Source organism: Chiloscyllium plagiosum, unplaced genomic scaffold (assembly GCF_037043375.1).
Source record: "Chiloscyllium plagiosum isolate Xiang-an unplaced genomic scaffold, Cpla_swu_hap1 HiC_scaffold_6, whole genome shotgun sequence".
In the NCBI taxonomy this organism is placed as follows: Eukaryota; Metazoa; Chordata; class Chondrichthyes; order Orectolobiformes; family Hemiscylliidae; genus Chiloscyllium; species Chiloscyllium plagiosum.
The window spans coordinates 126,703,224-126,722,129 of NW_028270144.1; the positions used below are offsets into that span (position 1 = coordinate 126,703,224).

The 18,906-nt window shown below is 46.0% G+C and overlaps 1 protein-coding gene across 3 annotated transcripts in view; it reads left to right on the forward strand.

Moving 5' to 3' along the window:
* slco2b1 (solute carrier organic anion transporter family, member 2B1) overlaps nucleotides 1-18,906 on the forward strand; it is a 97,216-nt gene that overhangs the window by 56,501 nt on the left and 21,809 nt on the right. For all 3 annotated transcript variants that reach the window (XM_087988439.1, XM_043692506.2, XM_043692507.2), the window contains 5 exons: nucleotides 2,073-2,203; nucleotides 4,101-4,209; nucleotides 7,253-7,417; nucleotides 12,072-12,276; nucleotides 13,630-13,780. In XM_087988439.1, the coding sequence (XP_087844565.1) occupies nucleotides 2,073-2,203; nucleotides 4,101-4,209; nucleotides 7,253-7,417; nucleotides 12,072-12,276; nucleotides 13,630-13,780 (761 nt within the window). The remainder of the gene's footprint in view (nucleotides 1-2,072; nucleotides 2,204-4,100; nucleotides 4,210-7,252; nucleotides 7,418-12,071; nucleotides 12,277-13,629; nucleotides 13,781-18,906) is intronic.

An 18,906-nucleotide genomic window follows, 5' to 3' on the forward strand; every position in this document is an offset into this window, starting at 1 on the left:
CTGGAAAAGCGCAGCAGGTCAGGCAGCATCCAAGGAGCAGGAGAATCAACGTTTCAGGCACAAGCCCTTCCTCATTCCTGAAGAAGGGCTCATGCCCGAAACGTCGATTCTCCTGCCCCTTGGATGCTGCCTGACCTGCTGCGCTTTTCCAGCAACACATTTTTCAGCTCTGATCTCCAGCGTCTGCAGTCCTCACTTTCTCCTTCTTAAGGGGTTTGACAGGGTAAATACTGAGAGGGTGTTTCCCCTCATGGGAGAGTCTAGGACCAGAGGGCACAGTCTCAGAATAAAAGGGCACCAATTTCAGACTGGAATGGGGAGGAATTTCTTCTCTCAGAGGGTTGAGAGTTTTTGGAACTCCTTGTCACAGAGAGCTGTGGGGGCAGAGTCCTTGTGTATATTTAAGGCTGAGATAGAGAAAGTTCTATCAGTCGGGGAAACAAGAGTTTTAGGAGAAAGGGCAGGAAAGTGGATGTGAGGAAAGTTAGATCAGCCATGAACCTATTGAATGGTGGAGCAGGCTGGAGGGGCTGAATGGCCTGCTCCTGTTCCTGTTTCTTATAGTCAGTGTAAAATAACTGATTCAGATTGGCACAAAAGCAAAATACTGTGGAATACTTGAAACTGGAATAAAAACCAAAAGTGCTAGAGAAATTCAACAGGTATGGCAGCGTCTGTAGAGAAAGAAACAGTTCATGTTTCAGTCAGGTATGACTGTGTGAGAAACATAAGCATGTAAGTTGGGAGAGACTGAACAAGGAGTAAATATAGAATCAAGATAGGAAGAAAAGATTGGGTGGATCAGGTATCGGCTATAATAATGGGTGTAGGTGAAAGTGAGGACTCCAGATGCTGGAGATCAGAGCCGAGAGTGTAGTGAGGGTCAGGCAGCCTCTGAGGAGCAGGACAATTGACATTTCGGGCAAAAGCCCTTTATTAGGAATCATGGATCTGCCAGGACAGGTCTTCATAAAGGCTTTCGAAAGGGAGCAGGTTGAATGGTGGGAGTGTTGTGGGCTGGGCCAGCATTTATAACCCATCTCTGATTACCCAGACAGTAAGAGACAGCCACATTGCAGTGGGTCTGGAGTCACATATGGTAAATTTGGCAGAATTCCTTCCCTAAAGGAGATTAATAAAACAGACGGGCTGTTCCAACAAGCAACGGTAGACTCAAAGTCATCATCTCTGAGACTCATTCAGGTGGCAAGCTGGGATATAAAGTTGAGGCATAAATGAGATCAGCTGTAATTTTATTGAAGGATGGGACAGGCTGGAGTGGGGCTGAATGGCCTGCTCCTGCTACTACAGGTCGTTCTGCTATAACAAGCGTTTCATTAATGCAAATTTGCTGTAAAGCAGTTGAGGAATTGGGGACACTGTTTCTAAAGCACAAACTTTTAAAATGTGTTGGATGTGATATGATTACGCCGGCAACACTTAAATGCTGTTTCTAAAGCATGATTTTTCTATAATGCCAGGTTACACAAGAATGCAATCATTGGGTTATAGACCTAAGGGGCAACTTTTTCACACAGAGGGTGGTACGTGTATGGAATGAGCTGCCAGAGGAAGTGGTGGAGGCTGGTACAACTGCAACATTTAAAAGGCATCTGGATGGGTATATGAATAGGAAGGGTTTGGAGGGATATGGGCCGGGTGCTGGCAGCTGGGACTAGATTGGGTTGGGATATCTGGTCAGCATGGACGAGTTGGACCGAAGGGTCTGTTTCCATGCTGTACATCTCTATAACTCTATAACCTTTAAGAATTGGTTGCTCTCAATCGTACACTGCATCCATTTAATTTCCCCTGGCAGCTGTGGTAGAATTTGAATCCTTGGACCCCAGAGCAATAGCCTGGCTCTCTGGATCACTTGCCAATTGGGCCATACACTATATCTCTGGGAAAACATTATCTCCCCAAGTTTCATTTATATAGTGCTGTTTGTGACCCAGGATGTCATATTTATTAGCTGATCTTTGGCCATGCAGTTGGGTTCTGGTGTTCTGATTTATATGTTCTCATCTTGCCTGGGTATTTATTTGGATTTTCTTTCCCCTCTGTTACAGCTGATATTGATCTGGAGTTTGGAGACCCTCGCTGGGTGGGAGCCTGGTGGCTGGGGTTCCTCATGGCTGCTAGTTTTGTTGGCATGGTCTCTATCCCATATTTCTTTTTCCCAAAAGAGATGCCCAAAGAGGTAAGTCCATTGTCGGAGTTCCAACCTGGAAGATCATGGGACATTATACAGGAGGCCATTCAGCCCCTCGAACCTGTTTTTGTTTCAAAATGTATTCTGTCATAGGAGAAAGTTCCTCTTTCTGTGGGTTGTAAATCCATAGAAATACTTACTGCACAGGGTTGTCGAGACTGTGTTGTTAAATGTAACCATGGCTGAGACAGGTTTTTAATCAGGAAGGGAATCGACGGATATGGGGAAAAGGCAGGAAAGTGGAATTGAGGATATTCAGATCAATCATGAGCTCACTGAATGGTGGAGCAGACTCGATGGGCTGAATGGCCTACTTCTGCTCCTATGGCTTGTTTATTTTTCAATAAATCACCTTTTACTCTTCTAAACTCCAGGGAGTGAATCTCCCTCTACATTGTCCTCCTCTTAAGCAAGGGTATCAAGGGATATAGGCCAAAGGCAAGTATATGGAGTTAGGCCACAGATCAGCCATAATCTTATTGAATGGCAGAGCAGGCTTGAAGGGCTGAATGGCCTACTCCTGTTCCTGAGACATTCCTATTTTATGCTCCAACTCCTTTGGAACAAAAATCAACACTCCATATTTCTTCCTCTTGCTTGTTAACATTTGTAATTCATGCAGAAGGACACCCAGTTCCCTCCGTATCTCTGACTCCTCCACACTCTCTCCATTTTATTCATACTTTGTTTTTCTATTCTTTCTGCCAAGTTAGATAACCATAAATGACTCACATTGTACTCCATCTGCCAAACTTCTGTCTCTCGTAATAAATCTATATTGCTTTGCAGACATTAAAAGTCCTTCAGAAAATTTCCTTTCCAAGCCCACATTTATATCAAAAACAAACTTGTTGACAGCACACCCTGTCCATTTATCCAGTTCATAGCATCATAAAATCTCTACAGTGTGCAACCAGGCCCTTCGGCCCAATATGTCCACACCGACCCTCCGAAGAGTACCAAACCCAATCATTCCCCATTATTCTATATTTATCCCTGACTAATGCACCTAACCTATGGGTAATTCAGCATGGCCAATTCACCTAACCTGCACATCTTTGGATTGTGGGAGGAAACCGGAGCACCCGGAGGAAACCCACGCAGACATAGGGAGAATGTGAAAACTCCACACAGACAGTCGCCCAAGGATGGGATCGAACCCAGGGCCCTGGGACTGATAGTTAAGTAGCACTGATCCTGGTGGCACCCATTGCTCATTGTTTACCGACCTGAGGATGACCCATTTATCCTGGTTCTCTGCTCCCTGTTAGTTAACCTCAGTACCAGGGGTTACTATCTCCTTTCATATCATTTTGTGTGGCACCTTATTAAAATTATCTTGATGGTTATAATTTGTATCATACAGGGCCGATTTGTATGGCTGGAATCCAGCTACACTTTGTTCTTGCAGATTCTGCAGAAAATTAATTGTTAACCACAACAATGGAGTTCTTACAGCTGGTTGGACTTTAGTGTTACCGCAAGTGACTGTGCTTTCCAAACAGCTCTTTTTACAACACTCTAACAAAATCCCCGCAAGGCACTTCATAGTGACCGATTATTAAACAACGCTGACAGTGAGCCACATTTCCATATTTTCATCTTGTTTGAAAACTTGACGTCGCTGTTGCTGGCTGGGTCTTTATTGCCCATTGCAGTTAAGAGTCAACCACATTGCTATGGGTCTGGAGTCGCATGAAGACCAGACTGAGTAAGTCCTTCCCTAAAGGACATTAGTGAACCAGATGGGCTTTTACAACAATTGACACATGGACAGTTTATTGCTCCCAAATTTTACGTGCTGCACTTGTCCTTCTAAATGGAAATAGTTTCAGGGTTGGAAGTGTCCATCGTGTGAATCTCATTGTCTCTTTCTTTACCCCAGGGCTCCCGGGATCCCGAAGGAGAAATCAACACAGATAAAAAGCTGAATCAATTAAAATCCAAACAAGAGGATGCAACACAAGGCCTATCATTACTCCAATTTATTAAGAGTAGGTTTCTAAGCACGTTGTGCTGGTATGTTGGGGATGGGATTGTAAACTTGCATGTTCCCAAAGAGACTTTTCGACCCACTGATCTGTGTGCTCACTCTGACCAGGCCAGCATTTATTGCCCATTGCTAATTGTCCAGAGGGCAGCCACATTGCTGTGGGTCTGGAGTCACATACAGGCCAGACCAGGTGAAGATGGCAGTTCCCTTCTCAAAAGGACAATGGTGAACCAGATGGATTTTTCCTGACAATTAATTCATGGTCAACTTTAGATTCATAGAATTTCCACAGTGTGGATACATGCCATTTGGCCCATCAAGTCCACACCAAACCTGCAAAGAGTATCCTACCCAGATCCCCCCCCCCCCTCGCCAAATCCCTATAACCCAGCATTTCCCATGGCTAATCCACCTAGCCTGCACATCCCTAAACACTGTGGGCAATTTAGCATGCCTTGTCCACCTAAACTACACATCTTTGGATTGTGGGAGGAAACCCGAGCATCTGAAGGAAACCCGTGTTGACACTGGGACAACATGCAAACTCCACACAGATGGTCACTCAAGGGTCCCTGGCGCTGTGAGGCAGCAGTGCTGACCACTGAGCCATCATGCTGCCCAATTAGATTGGATTCTTAATTCCAACTTTTTATTGAATTCAAATTCCACCATTTTCCTTGCCAGGATTCAAACCCAGGTCCCCAGAACATTACCTGGCTCTCTGGATTAATAATACACTGATAATGCCACACAGCCATCGCCTCCCCTTATCTTTGATGTTGACAAGGTTGTTAATTTTTATTTCACAATGCATTCTGAGGATATGCGTGTTGCTTGCTGGGCCAGCATTTATTTCCCATGCATATTCACGCTTGAGAAGGTGATGGTGATCTGCCTTCTTAAATTCTACCTGGAATATTCTCTTGTGTTTAACTGAAGTCCATAACTTTGAGTATCATCCTGATAAACTGCATTCCCTCTAATTTTTGTATTGACTGAAGAAGTAACAAAGAGGATTAAGGGCAGAGCAGTAGACTTGAACTGTATGGACTTCAATAAGGTGTTTGACAAGGTTCTCCATGAGAGACTGGTTAGCAAGGTTAGATTTCATGGAATACAAGGGGAACTAGCCATTTGGATACATAACAGGCTCGAAGGTAGAAGATAGAGGGTGGTGGCAGAGGATTATCTTTCAGACTGGAGGCCTGTGACCAGTGGAATGCCACAAGGATCAGTGCTGGGTCCTCTATGTTTCATCATTTATATAAATGATTTGGATTTGAACATAAGAGGTACAGTTAGTAAGTTTGCAGATGACACCAAAATTGGAGGTGTAGTGGACAGTGAAGAAGGTTACCTCAGATTACAACGGGATATTGACCAGATGGATCAATGGGCTGAGGAGTGGGTGATGGAGTTTAATCCAGATAAATGCGAGGTGTTGCATTTTGGGAAAGCAAATCTTAGCAGGACTTATACACTTAATGGTAAGGTCCTAGGGAGTATTGCTGAACAAAGACACCTTGGAGTGCAGGTTCATAGCTCCTTGAGAGTCGCAGATAGATAGGATATTGAAGAAGGCTTTTGGTATGCTTTCCTTTATTGGTCAGAATATTGAGTACAAAAGTTGGGAGGTCACGTTGCGGCTGTACAGGACATTGGTTAGGCCAATATTGCGTGCAATTCTGGTCTCCTTCCTATCGGAATGATGTTGTGAAACTTGAAAGGGTTCAGAAAAGATTGACAAGGATGTTGCCAGGATTGGAGGATTTGAGCTATAGGGAGAGGCTAAACAGGTTGGGGCTGCTTTCCCTGGAATGTCAGAGTCTGAGGTGTGACCTTATTGAGGCTTATAAAATCATGAGGGGCATGGATAGGGTAAATAGACAAGATCTTTTCCCTGAGGTGGGGGAGTCCTGAACTAGAGGGCATTGGTATAGGGTGAGAGGGGTAAGATATAAAAGGAGCAACTTTTTCACGCAGAGGGTGGTGTGTGTATGGAATGAGCTGCCAGAGGAGGCTGGTACAATTGCAACATTTAAAAGGCATCTGGATGGGAATATGAATAGGAGGGTTTAGAGGGATATGGGCCGGGTGCTGGCAGGTGGGACTAGTTTGGGTTGGGATATCGGGTTGAACTGAAGGGTCTGATTCCGTGCTGTATATCTCTATGACTGTTTGACTGTATGGGCCTTCAGAGCTTCCAGAAATGGAAGCCAGTGGTCACCGTCAGTGTGCACTGAACATCAGAGCAGAGGGAGTGCTGCTGATAAAGCTCCTCTGGGGAACCCAGACTTTCCTCCTAAAGTCCGCACAATGCTCCATATGTGACCGTCCAGGATATTTGTCAATGCTTAGTGTGACTTCTGTAGTTATTTAAATCAACCGGCTGTACAGGTCAACTATGACACAATGCTGGGACAATTGGGACCTGAACCTGGGCCTTCTGGCACAAAGGCAGGGGCACTACCACTGTAGCACAGGAGTCCCTTTCCTTGTTTATAGGTAATTTGATTTATCCTGTTTAGAGATATTATGACACCCGTCTGGAGCAAGTGAGATTTTAACCTGGATCTCCTAGCTTAGAGGTCGGGCGACTACCACTGTGCCACAAGAATCCCCTTTCTTGTTTGTATAGATAATTTTTAATCAACCAGTCCAGAATCTGCTTAGTCTGTCTTCCTGGCTGAAATGCTCCATCCCAGAGGAATGTCCTCTGCATCCTCTCCAGTGCAATCACATCCCTCCTATAGTGCAGGGACCAGAACTGTACACAGTGCTCCAGCATTATAGACAGCCCCATCATAACCTCCCTACTCTCATATCCAATTCCTTGATTAATGAAGGTAAGTATCCCATAGGCCTCTTAACCAGCTCATCTCCCTGTCCTGTTACCTTCAAGGATTTACAGATATGCACACCAATATCCCTCTCTGCTTCCTAAGGTGGTTATCATTCAACAATCCTCTTGCTTTGCTAATCCTCCCAAAATGTGTCCCCTCACACTTTTGCTGATTGTTCTGTATATTGTTTTCCTCCCTCAGGTTTTCCGTGTATCTTACTGAGGACTTTGAGGAGCTCAGTTTACCTCCTCGTTGTGTTAGCTCAAGTCTGTATGTCAGCTCTGATGTCTGGATTAACCGTCTTCATTGGCAAATTTCTGGAGCAACAGTTCACTGTGACGGCCTCGTTTGCAAATTTACTGATTGGTGAGGAACTTGAGTAAAACACCGAATCTTGCTGAAGTTCATTTGCGATCACTCTCTGGTTTTCGGATGTTCCAATGTTGGCAAGGATGGTGCGGTACAAAGGGATGGGTGCAATGCTTTTACAAACCAGATGGCCTCCACCCCACTGACTCACTCAACCATCATCATTTATTCAGGAATGGGAAATCAGAACTGCCCTTAATTGTCAAGCAAACCTCCCAAAGATTGAATCAAATTGAGACCAGGATAACTCATTGTATAAAAAAAAATCAATTAAGGGACATGGGCATCACTGGCTTGCCTGTCTCCACTTGCCCCGTGAGAAGGTAAGGGTGAGCTGCCTTCTTGAACGTGCAGTCCATGTGCTGTAGATTGACCCCCTCTGCCCTTAGGGAGGGAATTCCAGGATTTTGACACAGCGACAGGGAAGGAATGGCAATATATTTCCAATTCAGGATGGTGAGTGACTTGGAAGGAAACTTGCAGGGGGTGGTGTTCCCATGTACCTACTGCCCTTGTCCTTCTAGATGGAAATGGTCATGGGTTTGGAAGGTGTCAAAGGATGTTTGGTACCATTCTGCTGCTACTGGTGGTGGAGGGAGTGAATGCTTTTGGATGTGGTGCCAATCAACTGGATGACTTTGTCATGGATGGTGTCAAGCTTCTTGAGTGTTGCTGGAGCTGCACCAATCCAGGGCAAGTGGGGAGTATTCCATCACACTCCTGACTTCTGCCTTGTAGATGGTGGACAGGCTTTGGGGAGTCAGGAGGTGAGTTACTCGCTGCCGGATCCCCAGCCTCTGACCTGTTGTTGTAGCCATTGTGTCTGTGTAGTGAATCCAGTCGAGTTTCTGGATAATGGTAACTCCTAGGATGTTGGTAGTGGGGGATTCAGTGATGGTAACACCACTGTGTGTCAGGTAGCAGTGCTTAGATTGTCACTTGTTGGATTTGGTCATAGCCTGGCATTTGAGTGGCATGAATGTTCACGTCCAGGAATCTCGCCAACTTGAGGACACCTCTTTCTCATGCCCCCTCGACCATGACCCCATCCCCCCATCACCAAACCCCCATCATCTCCCAGACCATACAGAACCTCATCACCTCAGGAGATCTCCCACCCACAGCTTCCTACCACATAGTCCGGGAACCCCGCACTGCCCAGTTCTACCTCCTTCCCAAGATCCACAAGCCTGACCACCCTGGCCGACCCATTGTCTCAGCATGCTCCTGCCCCACTGAACTCATTTCTACTTACCTCGACACTGTCCTATCCCCCCTAGTCCAGGAACTCCTCACATACGTTCGAGACACCACCCACGCCCTTCACCTCCTCCAAGACTTCCGTTTCCCCGGCCCCCGACGCCTCATCTTCACCATGGATATCCAATCCCTCTACACCTCCATCCGCCATGACCAGAGCCTCCAAGCCCTCTATTTCTTCCTCTCCCGACATCCCAAACAGTACCCTTCCACCGACACTCTCATTTGTTTGGCCGAACTGGTCCTCACCCTTAACAATTTCTCCTTTGAATCCTCCCACTTCCTCTAGACCAAAGGGGTAGCCATGGGCACCCGTATGGGCCCCAGCTATGCCTGTCTCTTTGTTGGCTACGTAGAACAGTTGATCTTCCGTAATTACACCGGCACCACTCCCCACCTCTTCCTCCGCTACATTGATGACTGCATTGGCGCCACCTCGTGCTCTCGCAAGGAGATTGAGCAATTCATCAACTTCACCAACACATTCCACCCTGACCTTAAATTTGCCTGGACCATCTCTGACACCTCCCTCCCCTTCCTAGACCTCTCCACCTCCATTAATGACGACCGACTTGATACAGACATTTTTTACAAACCCACAAACTCCCACAGCTACCTGGATTACACCTCTTCCCATCCTACCTCCTGCAAAAATGCCATCCCATATTCCCAATTCCTCCGCCTCTGCCGTATCTGCTCCCAGGAGGACCAGTTCCACCACAGAACACACCAGATGGCCTTCTTCTTTAGAGACCGCAATTTCCCTTCCCACGTGGTTAAAGATGCCCTCCAACGCATCTCATCCACATCCCGCACCTCCGCCCTCAGACCTTTCACCCGACCAACCTTCGCATAAACCAAATCATCCGCCGACATTTCCGCCACCTCCAAAAAGACCCCACCACCAGGGATATATTTCCCTCCCCACCCCTTTCCACCTTCCACAAAGACCATTCCCTTCGTGACTACTTGGTCAGATCCACGCCCCCCTACAACCCACCCTCCCATCCTGGCACCTTCCCCTGCCACCGCAGGAATTGCAAAACCTGCGCCCACACCTCCCCCATCACCTCCATCCAAGGCCCTAAAGGAGTCTTCCACATCCATCAAAGTTTTACCTGCACATCCATCAATATCATTTATTGTATCCGTGGCTCCCGATGCGGTCTCCTATACATTGGAGAGACTGGATGCCTCCTAGCCGGGCACTTTAGGGAACATCTCTGCGACACCCGCACCAATCAACCACACCGCTGTGTGGCCCAACATTTCAAACCCCCTCCCACTCTGCCGACGACATGGAGGTCCTGGGCCTCCTTCACCGCCGCTCCCTCACCACCAGACACCTGGAGGAAGAACGCCTCATCTTCCACCTCGGAACACTTCACCCCAGGGCATCAATGTGGACTTCAACAGTTTTCTCATTTCCCCCTCCCCCACCTCACCCTAGTTCCAAACTTCCAGCTCAGCACTGTCCCCATGACTTGTCCGGACTTGTCCTACCTGCCTATCTTCTTTTCCACCTATCCACTCCACCCTCCTCCCTGACCTATCACCTTCATCCCCTCTCCCACTCACCCATTGTACTCTATGCTACTCTCTCCCCACCCCCACCCTCCTCTCACTTATCTCTCCACCCTTCAGGCTCTCTGCCTGTATTCCTGATGAAGGGCTTTTGCCCGAAACATCGATTTTCCTGTTCCTCGGATGCTGCCTGAACTGCTGTGCTCTTCCAGCATCAATAATCCAGAATCCACGTCCAGGAATCTCCCATCTCCAGGTGTCAACAGTTTCAATAAGGTGGGGCTTCAAGCCCCAGTCTAGAGATATGAACAATTTTTAAAAAATTTTCTATTCATTCATGGGGCATGGATGTCACTGGTTACTCCAGCTCATGCTGTCCCAAGTTGCCCTCGAGAAGGTGATGGTGAGCTGCTTTCTTCAACCACTGTAGTCCATGTGCTGTAGGTAGACTTTGGAGTGATTGTTGTAACTGAACATATAGCTAGACAGTTAAGAGTCAATCAAATTGCTGTAGATCTGGATTATAATCCAGACTGAGTTAACGATAGACTCATAGACATCCAGTGCACAGAAAAAGGCCCTTTGGCCCATCAAGTCTGCCCCATTTTCCAGCCTTGAAGTCACAATTGCACAATAATTAATTCTGAATGGCAAATTCCCTTCCCTAAAGGACATTAATGAACCAAATTGGTTTTCTGACAATCAACAGTGGCTCCATGGTCATCATTAGATTCTTAATTCCAGTTTGACCTTTGGTTGCTTCAATTCAAATTCCAACGTCAGTCGCTAAAGGATTCGAACCCATGTCCTCCGATCATTATCTGGGTTAATAGTCCAGTAGTAACACCACTAGGCCATTGCTGCCCCTTGACTTTCAAGCTGACACTGATGGTGCCAGTTCCGGTGGAGTGCTGCACTGACAGGGGTGCCTTAATTTCATGTGAGATATTCGGCAGAGGCATAGAATTAGAATTAGAATTAGAATTAGCTTTATTGTCAAATGTACTCAGTTGAGTGCACTGAAAAGTGTATAAGAGGCTTCTTCTGGCACAATCTTAGGTACAAAGGTCCCTAGAGTCAAACAGCATGGAACCAGACCCTTCGGCCCAACTCGTACAAGCAGACCAGGTTTCCAAAACAGAACCAATCCCAGTTGCCTGCATTTGGCCCGTATCCCTCCAAACCCTTCCTATTCATATACCCATCCAGATGCCTTTTAAATGTTGTAATTATACCAGCCTCCACCACTTCCTCTGGCAGCTCATTCCATACATGCACTACCCTCTGTGTGAAAATGTTACCCCTCAGGTCCCTTTTATATCTTTCTCCTCCCATCTTAAACCTATGCCCTCAATTTTTAGACTCCCCACCCCAGGGTAAAGACCTTGTGTATTCACCCTATCCATGCCCCTCATGATTTTATAAACCTCTATGAGGTCACCCCTCAGCGTCCTACGCTATAGGGAAAACAGTCCAGCCTGTTCAGCCTCGACCTTATAACTCAAACCCTCCAGTTTTGGTAAGGTTGTAAATTTTTTATTGCACCCTGACCAGTTTAACAACACCCTTCCTGCAGCAGGGTGACCGTTGGCCCCATCTGTCCTGTAATGGGGCAATACGAGATCCCATTCTGTGATGAGCAGAGGCCACATGGCTGAGCACAAATCGGCTGCTGTGGTCCCTATGTGATTACAGTTTGGACTAAAATAGAGCTCCTGCCTCCATCCAGTTTGAGACTTTCATTTGTAATGCTGGACCCCAATACTAACCTAATGTTTGCATTGGTGCTGTCACTTGATTGACGCCAGGTAATAGACAATCAGTTTGGTTCTTCCATTTTTAACTCTTCCATTTCCTCTGTTTCAAGGAAGCATCCATGTCCCTGGAGCAGTTCTTGGAATCCTAATAGGTGGGGCTATCATGAGGAGGTTCCAAATGAGTCTCAGGGGCTCAGCCATCATGTGCTTTGCCGCCATCTTTGCCTCTATCTGTGCGACTACGCCACTCTTGTTCCTCGGCTGTTCAACGCAGGTAGTTGCTGGAATAAACGACAACCGGAGTACCTTGAATAGGTAAATGCACACTCCACACTGAGATGTTCCTAAAGGTGACCCTGAATGTTTGCTGAGTAATGCCTGTCTCTATTGCTATTGGCACAAAGAAAATGAGGAGTGTTTTTAAAAATTTTGGTCTTTCACTGGACATAGGTGCCACTGGCAAGGTGACTCAAACTGTGCTGCTGGCTCAGCCATTTTGGGAACGTCCCAGAATTTCGGCCCAGTGACAGCATCATTTTTCGGGGTTGGAAAGTTACTAGGTGTAGCAGTCCCATTGATATAGAAGGAGGATTGAAAGGAGGCTTTCAAAAAACATGAGAGTCCTGGCTGGAGCTGATGGGAAGAAGCCTGTACCCATTGGTGCGAGGATCAAGAGCCAGGGGGCACTAATTGAAGGTGATTGGCCAAGGAAGCAATGGGGAGTTGAAACTTTATTGCTGGAACAGCACAGCAGGTCAGGCAGCATCCAGGGAACAGGAGATTCGACGTTTCGGGCACAGGCCCTTCTTCAGGAATGACCTTCCTGAAGAAGGGCCTGTGCCCGAAACGTCGAATCTCCTGTTCCCTGGATGCTGCCTGACCTGCTGTGCTGTTCCAGCAATAAAGTTTCAACTTTGATCTCCAGCATCTGCAGACCTCACTTTCTCCTCCAAGGAAGCAATGGGGACATGAGAAGGAACCATTTCAAGGAGTGACTTGCTCGGGTCTGGAATGTGGGAGTCGATAAAGCGTAGAGCTGGCTAAAGCAACAGAGGAGCAGAACAGTCGATGTTTCAGGTTGGGACTATTCATCTTGATAAAGGGTCCTGACCTGAAATGTCAACTCTCTTGCTCCTCTGATGCTGCCTGACCTGCTGTGCTTTATCCAACTCCACACTTTATTGACTCTGGTTTTCCAGCATCTGCAGTCCTCACATCTCTGGGTTTGGAGTGTACTGTCTGAGAATATGGGGGGAGGCAGGTTCAATTGAAGGGTTAGGGATTGGGATGTAATGTCTGAGAGTGTGGGGGAGGCAGGTTCACCCGAGTGGTTAGGGATTGGGATGTAGTGTCTGAAAGTGTGGGGAAGGCAGGTTGAAGCACTGACAAAGGAATTGGATTATTAGCTGAAAAGGAAGAAGATATGAGCTCATGGGGGAGCACAAGATAACTTTCTGTTTTGGAGAGCCAGCATAGACAAGACAGCCTGAATGCCCTCCTTCTGTGCTGTAGCCATCCAGTAAATCCACCGATTGATTCTGTATCGAAGTCAATGCCTTTCTTGACCCTGGGACAGTTGGTAAAAATGTGTTCCCTTCACAAAGACATTGAGATCAAGGGGAATTGGAGTTATATTGTCTTAAAACTGCTTCTGTCATCACTGTCCAGGACATCTGGCTTGGAACTGAGCTGTAATCGAGGATGCTCCTGTAAGGATCAGGCTTACAATCCAGTTTGTACAACAGATGGCATCGAATTTGTGTCTCCGTGCCACGCGGGCTGCATGTCTGCCTCCTTCGAAACTGATGCAAAAGTTGTGGTAAGTTTGGTTGAGATGGTTCTGAGCTCTGATGCCTGAGCTATGATGCTGTGAGGGACATAACTGATGGCGAGTTGACACCTGTGGCTCAGTGGCAGTGCACTTGTCTAAAGGTTGGGGGTTTGAATCTCACTCCAGAGCTGTTAGCACATATTCTAGCCTGGTCAGCACATATACATAAAAACATAGCTAATAGGCCATTCAGCCCTTTGATCTACTGACCATTCATTATGATCATCCAAGTCAATAGCCTGTTCTTGATTTTCCGCCATACTGTTTGATCCTTTTAGCCTATGAACTATATTAACTCCTTCTTGAAAACATTCAATGCTTTAGCATCAAATGCTTTCTGTGGTAAAGAATTCCACAGGCTCCCCACTTTCTGGGTGAAAATATTTTTCCTCATCTCAGTCCTAAATGGTTTACCCTGTATCCTAAGACTGTGACCCTCTGGTTCTCTGATGACTCCCCAGTCATCGTTAACATCCATCCTGTGTCTACCCTGTCTAGTCCTGTTAGAATTTTATATATTTCTACAAGATCCCCCTCATTCTTTTGAACTACGGCGAATGGAATCCTCTCCTCATGTGTCGGTCCTGCCGTCCCAGGAACTAATTTGGTGAACATTTTGCTGCCTCCCTCCATTGCCAGAACATCCTTCCTCAGATAAGGAGACCAAAACTGCACCTAATATTCTAGATGTGATCTCAATGATTTGAGTAGGCACTGTACAACTGCAGCAGCACATCCCTGCTCCTGTACATGAATCCTCTCACTATGAAGGCCAACATACCATTTACCTTCTTCACCGCCTGCTGTACCTGCAATGTCTACCTTCAGCGACTGGTGCACAAGGACACCCAGGTCTTGTTGTACAAATTGCACTTAAGAAATTCACCAAAGATCATCTTCCCACCCAGCTTTGTGTTGTCTGCAGATTTGGAGATTTCACATTTAGTTCCCTCATCCAAATCATTAATGTGTATTGTCAATATCTGAGGTATTGTGAAGAGCTAGTTCTGATCCCTGTGGTACTAGTCACTGCCCGCCATTTGGAAAACAATCCCTTTATTTCTATTCTCTGTTTCTATCTGCCAATGAAGCTAGAGCAGGCCATTCGGCCCCTTATGTCTGCTGTACCATTCAATATGATCATAAAGTCATAGAGATGTATAGCATGGAAACAGACCCTTCGGTCCAACCTGTCCATGCCAACCAGATATCCCAACCCAATCTAGTCCCACCTGCCAGCAGCCAGCCCATATCTTTCCAACCCTTCCTATTCATGTACCCATCTGGCAGCTCATTCCATACACGCACCACCCTCTGTGTGAAAACGTTGGCCCTTAGATCCCTTTTATGTTTTTCCCCTCTCATCCTAAACTTATGCCCTCTAGTTCTGGACTCCCCGACCCCAGGGAAAATACTTTGTCTATTTATCCTATCTATGCCCCTCATAATTTTGTAAACCTCCATAAGGTCACCCCTCAGCCTCCGACGCTCCAGGGAAAATAGCCCCAGCCTGCTCAGCCTCTCTCTATAGCTCAAATCCTCCAACCCTGACAGCATCCTTGTAAATCTTTTCTGAACCCTTTCAAGTTTCACAACATCTTTCTGATAGGAAGGAGATCAGAATTGCACACCTCAATACCAGACACTTGGCTGTTCTTGCTACGTTCCCCTGAGAATCCATCACCCCCTACATTTTCCAAAACAGCATACTTGTTTGAAATGGGTATAGCCACAGAAGGCTCCTGCACGAGCTGCCAACCTCTCTTACCCTTCCTGGAGTTAACCCATCTATGTGACTGTATCTGAGACTTTCCCCCCTTCCTATAACTGCCATCCATCACATACTGTTGCTGTTGCAAATTCCTCATTGCTTCTAACTGTCTCTCCAACCGATCCATTTGATCTGATAAGATTCGCAACTAACAGCATTTATGGCAGACATAGCATTAATGGCAGTAACGCTTAAACTCCCTTTAAACTCCCACATTTGACAAGAAGCGCATATCACTCTACTAAAGGCCATTTTTGCTCCTTCACAATCTACAGACCCAGAAAATAACACCATCTTATTCCTCTACAAAACACTGCCCCAGGTTAAATTATTAGTTATGTCTTATATTTTAAGTCTAATCAAGAGACATATCTCAAAAAACATGTAATCAAGAAAGAACCCACTCTACTCACTACTGCAGACTGTCTGTAGGTCCCACTTAAAAGCAATACACTTATCTGCTTCTGTGCTGTGAACTTCACTCAAACAGTTCCTCTGACTGATTAGATTGTGGCCTGACCTCCACTTTCTTGCCTGACCCCTTTGATTCGTTTGTCAAGAATCGATCGACCTCAAAAGCAAAGTGCTGCAAAATCTGAAAAGAAAAGAAATTGCTGGAGAAACTGAGAAATTGCCAGGTCTGGCAGCTTCTGTGGAGAGAGAAACAGTGTTAATGTTTCAGGTCCAGAAACCGCTGAGTTGCTCCAGCAATTTCTGATCTGGTTTCATCCATCCACCTCAGCATTACAAATATTCAACGCCTCCATTTCTGTCTGAGATAGAGAATCCCACAGACTCATAATTCCCATCTCAGGCCAGTTCGAGATGAGCAATAAATAGGCCACTTTTGGAATGCTGCGACAATTCGGTCTCCTAAACTTGAAAGGGTTCAGAAAAGATTCACAAGGATATTGCCAGGGTTGGAGGGGTTTGAGCTATAGGGAGCAGCTGAATAGGCTGGGGTTATTTTCCCTTGCATGTCAGAGGCTGAGGGGTGACCTTGTGGAGGGTTATAAAATCATCCGGGGTGTAGATAGGCTGAATAGCCAAGGTCTTTTTTCACGGGGTAGGGGAATCCAAAACTAAAGGGTATAGCTATAAGGTGAGAGATGAAAGATATTAAAGGGATCTAAAGGGCAAATGTTTCACGCAGAAGGTGGTGTATGTGTGGAATGAGCTGCTAGAAGAAGTGGTGAAGGCTGAGACAACATGTGTGGATGGGTATATGAATGGGAAGGTTTAGAGGGATATGGACCAAATGCTGGCAAATGGGACTAGAATAATTTAGGATATCTGGTTGGCATGGACGATTTGGACTGAAGGGTCTATTTCTGTGTTGTACAACTCTATGACTAAGACACTAGCTATTGACCTAACCAGCAATGCCCATTTCTTGTGATTAAATAAAGGAAGATTTGAATTTTTTCTCTCTCCACAGATGCTGTCAGACCTGCTGAGTTTTTTCTAGCGTTTTCTGTTTTCATCCCCTAGCCTCCCACATGGGGAAACATATTCTCACAAGGGCTTTGCCCGAAACGTCAATTTTGCTGCTCCTCAGATGCTGCCTGACCTGCTGTGTTTTTTCAGCACCATTCTAATCTATTCTCAACACCTACCCTGTCAAACGCCCTCAAAAGTCACTCTTAGTATCTTTGATCCAGACCCATCCTACGTCACTCTTCTTCATTACATAATCTCTGCCATCACTCGAGTGAACCTTCCTAAAACTACTTGTTTCCTTAAATAAGGACACCAATGGTGCTCCCAAAATAGTTTCAGGAAAGTTGTGTAGTTTTGAGGGGGAGTGGGGGGTCTGCTCTGTTGGAGGTGTATATTTTTTGTGAATGTGATATTAAACCATTCTGGAATTTGGAAAGATTACAGGATACGATTGGAAGAAAAACAGGGGAGTTCTCCCCAATATTTCTTCCTCCGCTAGCATAACAGGTCATTGGCGTGTTGCTCTTCGTGGGAGCTTGCTGTATATGTATTGACTTCCTCATTTCCTACAATTACATTTGAAATAATTATTGAATGGCTGGATTGTGCTTTGGGGCACCCTAAGATTGTGAAAGATGTCTCAGAAAACAGGTTCTGTCTTTATCTGTAGTTGCTAAGGTGTAACATGTTAATGCTTCAGTGACTGGAGCTGCACAGAATTGTCAGCCCAGATTATAAGTTCAAATCTCAAAGTGACGCTCACTATTACCATATTTGTTATTCACTCTTGGGACATGGGTGTCCCTGGCTGGGCCCAGCATTTATTGACTGTTCTGGTTGCCCCTTGAGAAGATGGGGGTAAGTTGTCTCCCTGAACCACTGCAGCTCATGTGCTGTAGGTAGACCCACAATGCCCTTAGGGAGGGAATTCCAGGATTTTGACCCAGCGACACTGAAGGAACGGCGGTATATTTCCAAGTCAGGATACTGAGTGGTTTGGAGGGAACTTGCACGCGGTGGTTTTCCCATATATCTGCTGCCCTTGTCATTCAAGATGGAAGTAGTGGTGGGTTTAGAAGGTGCTGTCTGAGGATATTTGGTGAATTTCTTCAGTGCAATTTGTAGCTAGTCCACATGACTGCTACTGAGCATTGGTGGTGAAGGAATGGGACTACTGGATGTAGTGCCAATCAAGCGGCTACTTTGTCTTGGATAGTGTCAAACTCCTCAAGGGCTGTTGGAGCTTTACTCAATGCAGGCAAGTGGTGAGTATTCCATCACACTTCTGACTTGTGCCTTGTGGAAAGACTTTAGGGAGCCAGGTTGTGAGTTACTTGCTGCAGGATTCCTAGCCTCCGACCTGTTCTTGTAGCCTGTGTGTTTATGTGGTGAGTCCAGTTGAATTTCTAGTCAATGGCAGCACCCAGAAATTTGATAGTGGGGGATTCAGTGATGGTAACCCCATTGAATCTCAAGGGGTGGTTAGATTGTCTCTTAATCTGGCTGCTTTGTCCTGGATGATGTTGTGCTTCTTGAATGCTGTTGGAATTGCACACATCCAGGGAATTTGAGTCAGGTATGAGAGTGCCATCCAGTCAGTAATGGCTAATAGTAATCGATTGGCTGTGATGCAATTTGCAAAGCTTTGACGATATGAAAGTATAAATGCAACCATTTTAAAACAACACATGAAGATCTTAGCATAAGCAAAGGCATCCATGCTTGGAGTTTGCAGAAACTCAACAAAGTGGACAAATGAGTAACTGACAAGTGAATGATTTTTGTTTTATTTGGGAGATTGGTTTCCTGTTTTCATTCCCTCGCTCAGAGCTTCACCATTTTTCCGTCCTGCCACTTGTTGCTTGTTCAATGTCCGTTGAGATTGCCATGTTCGGCAGCTCAG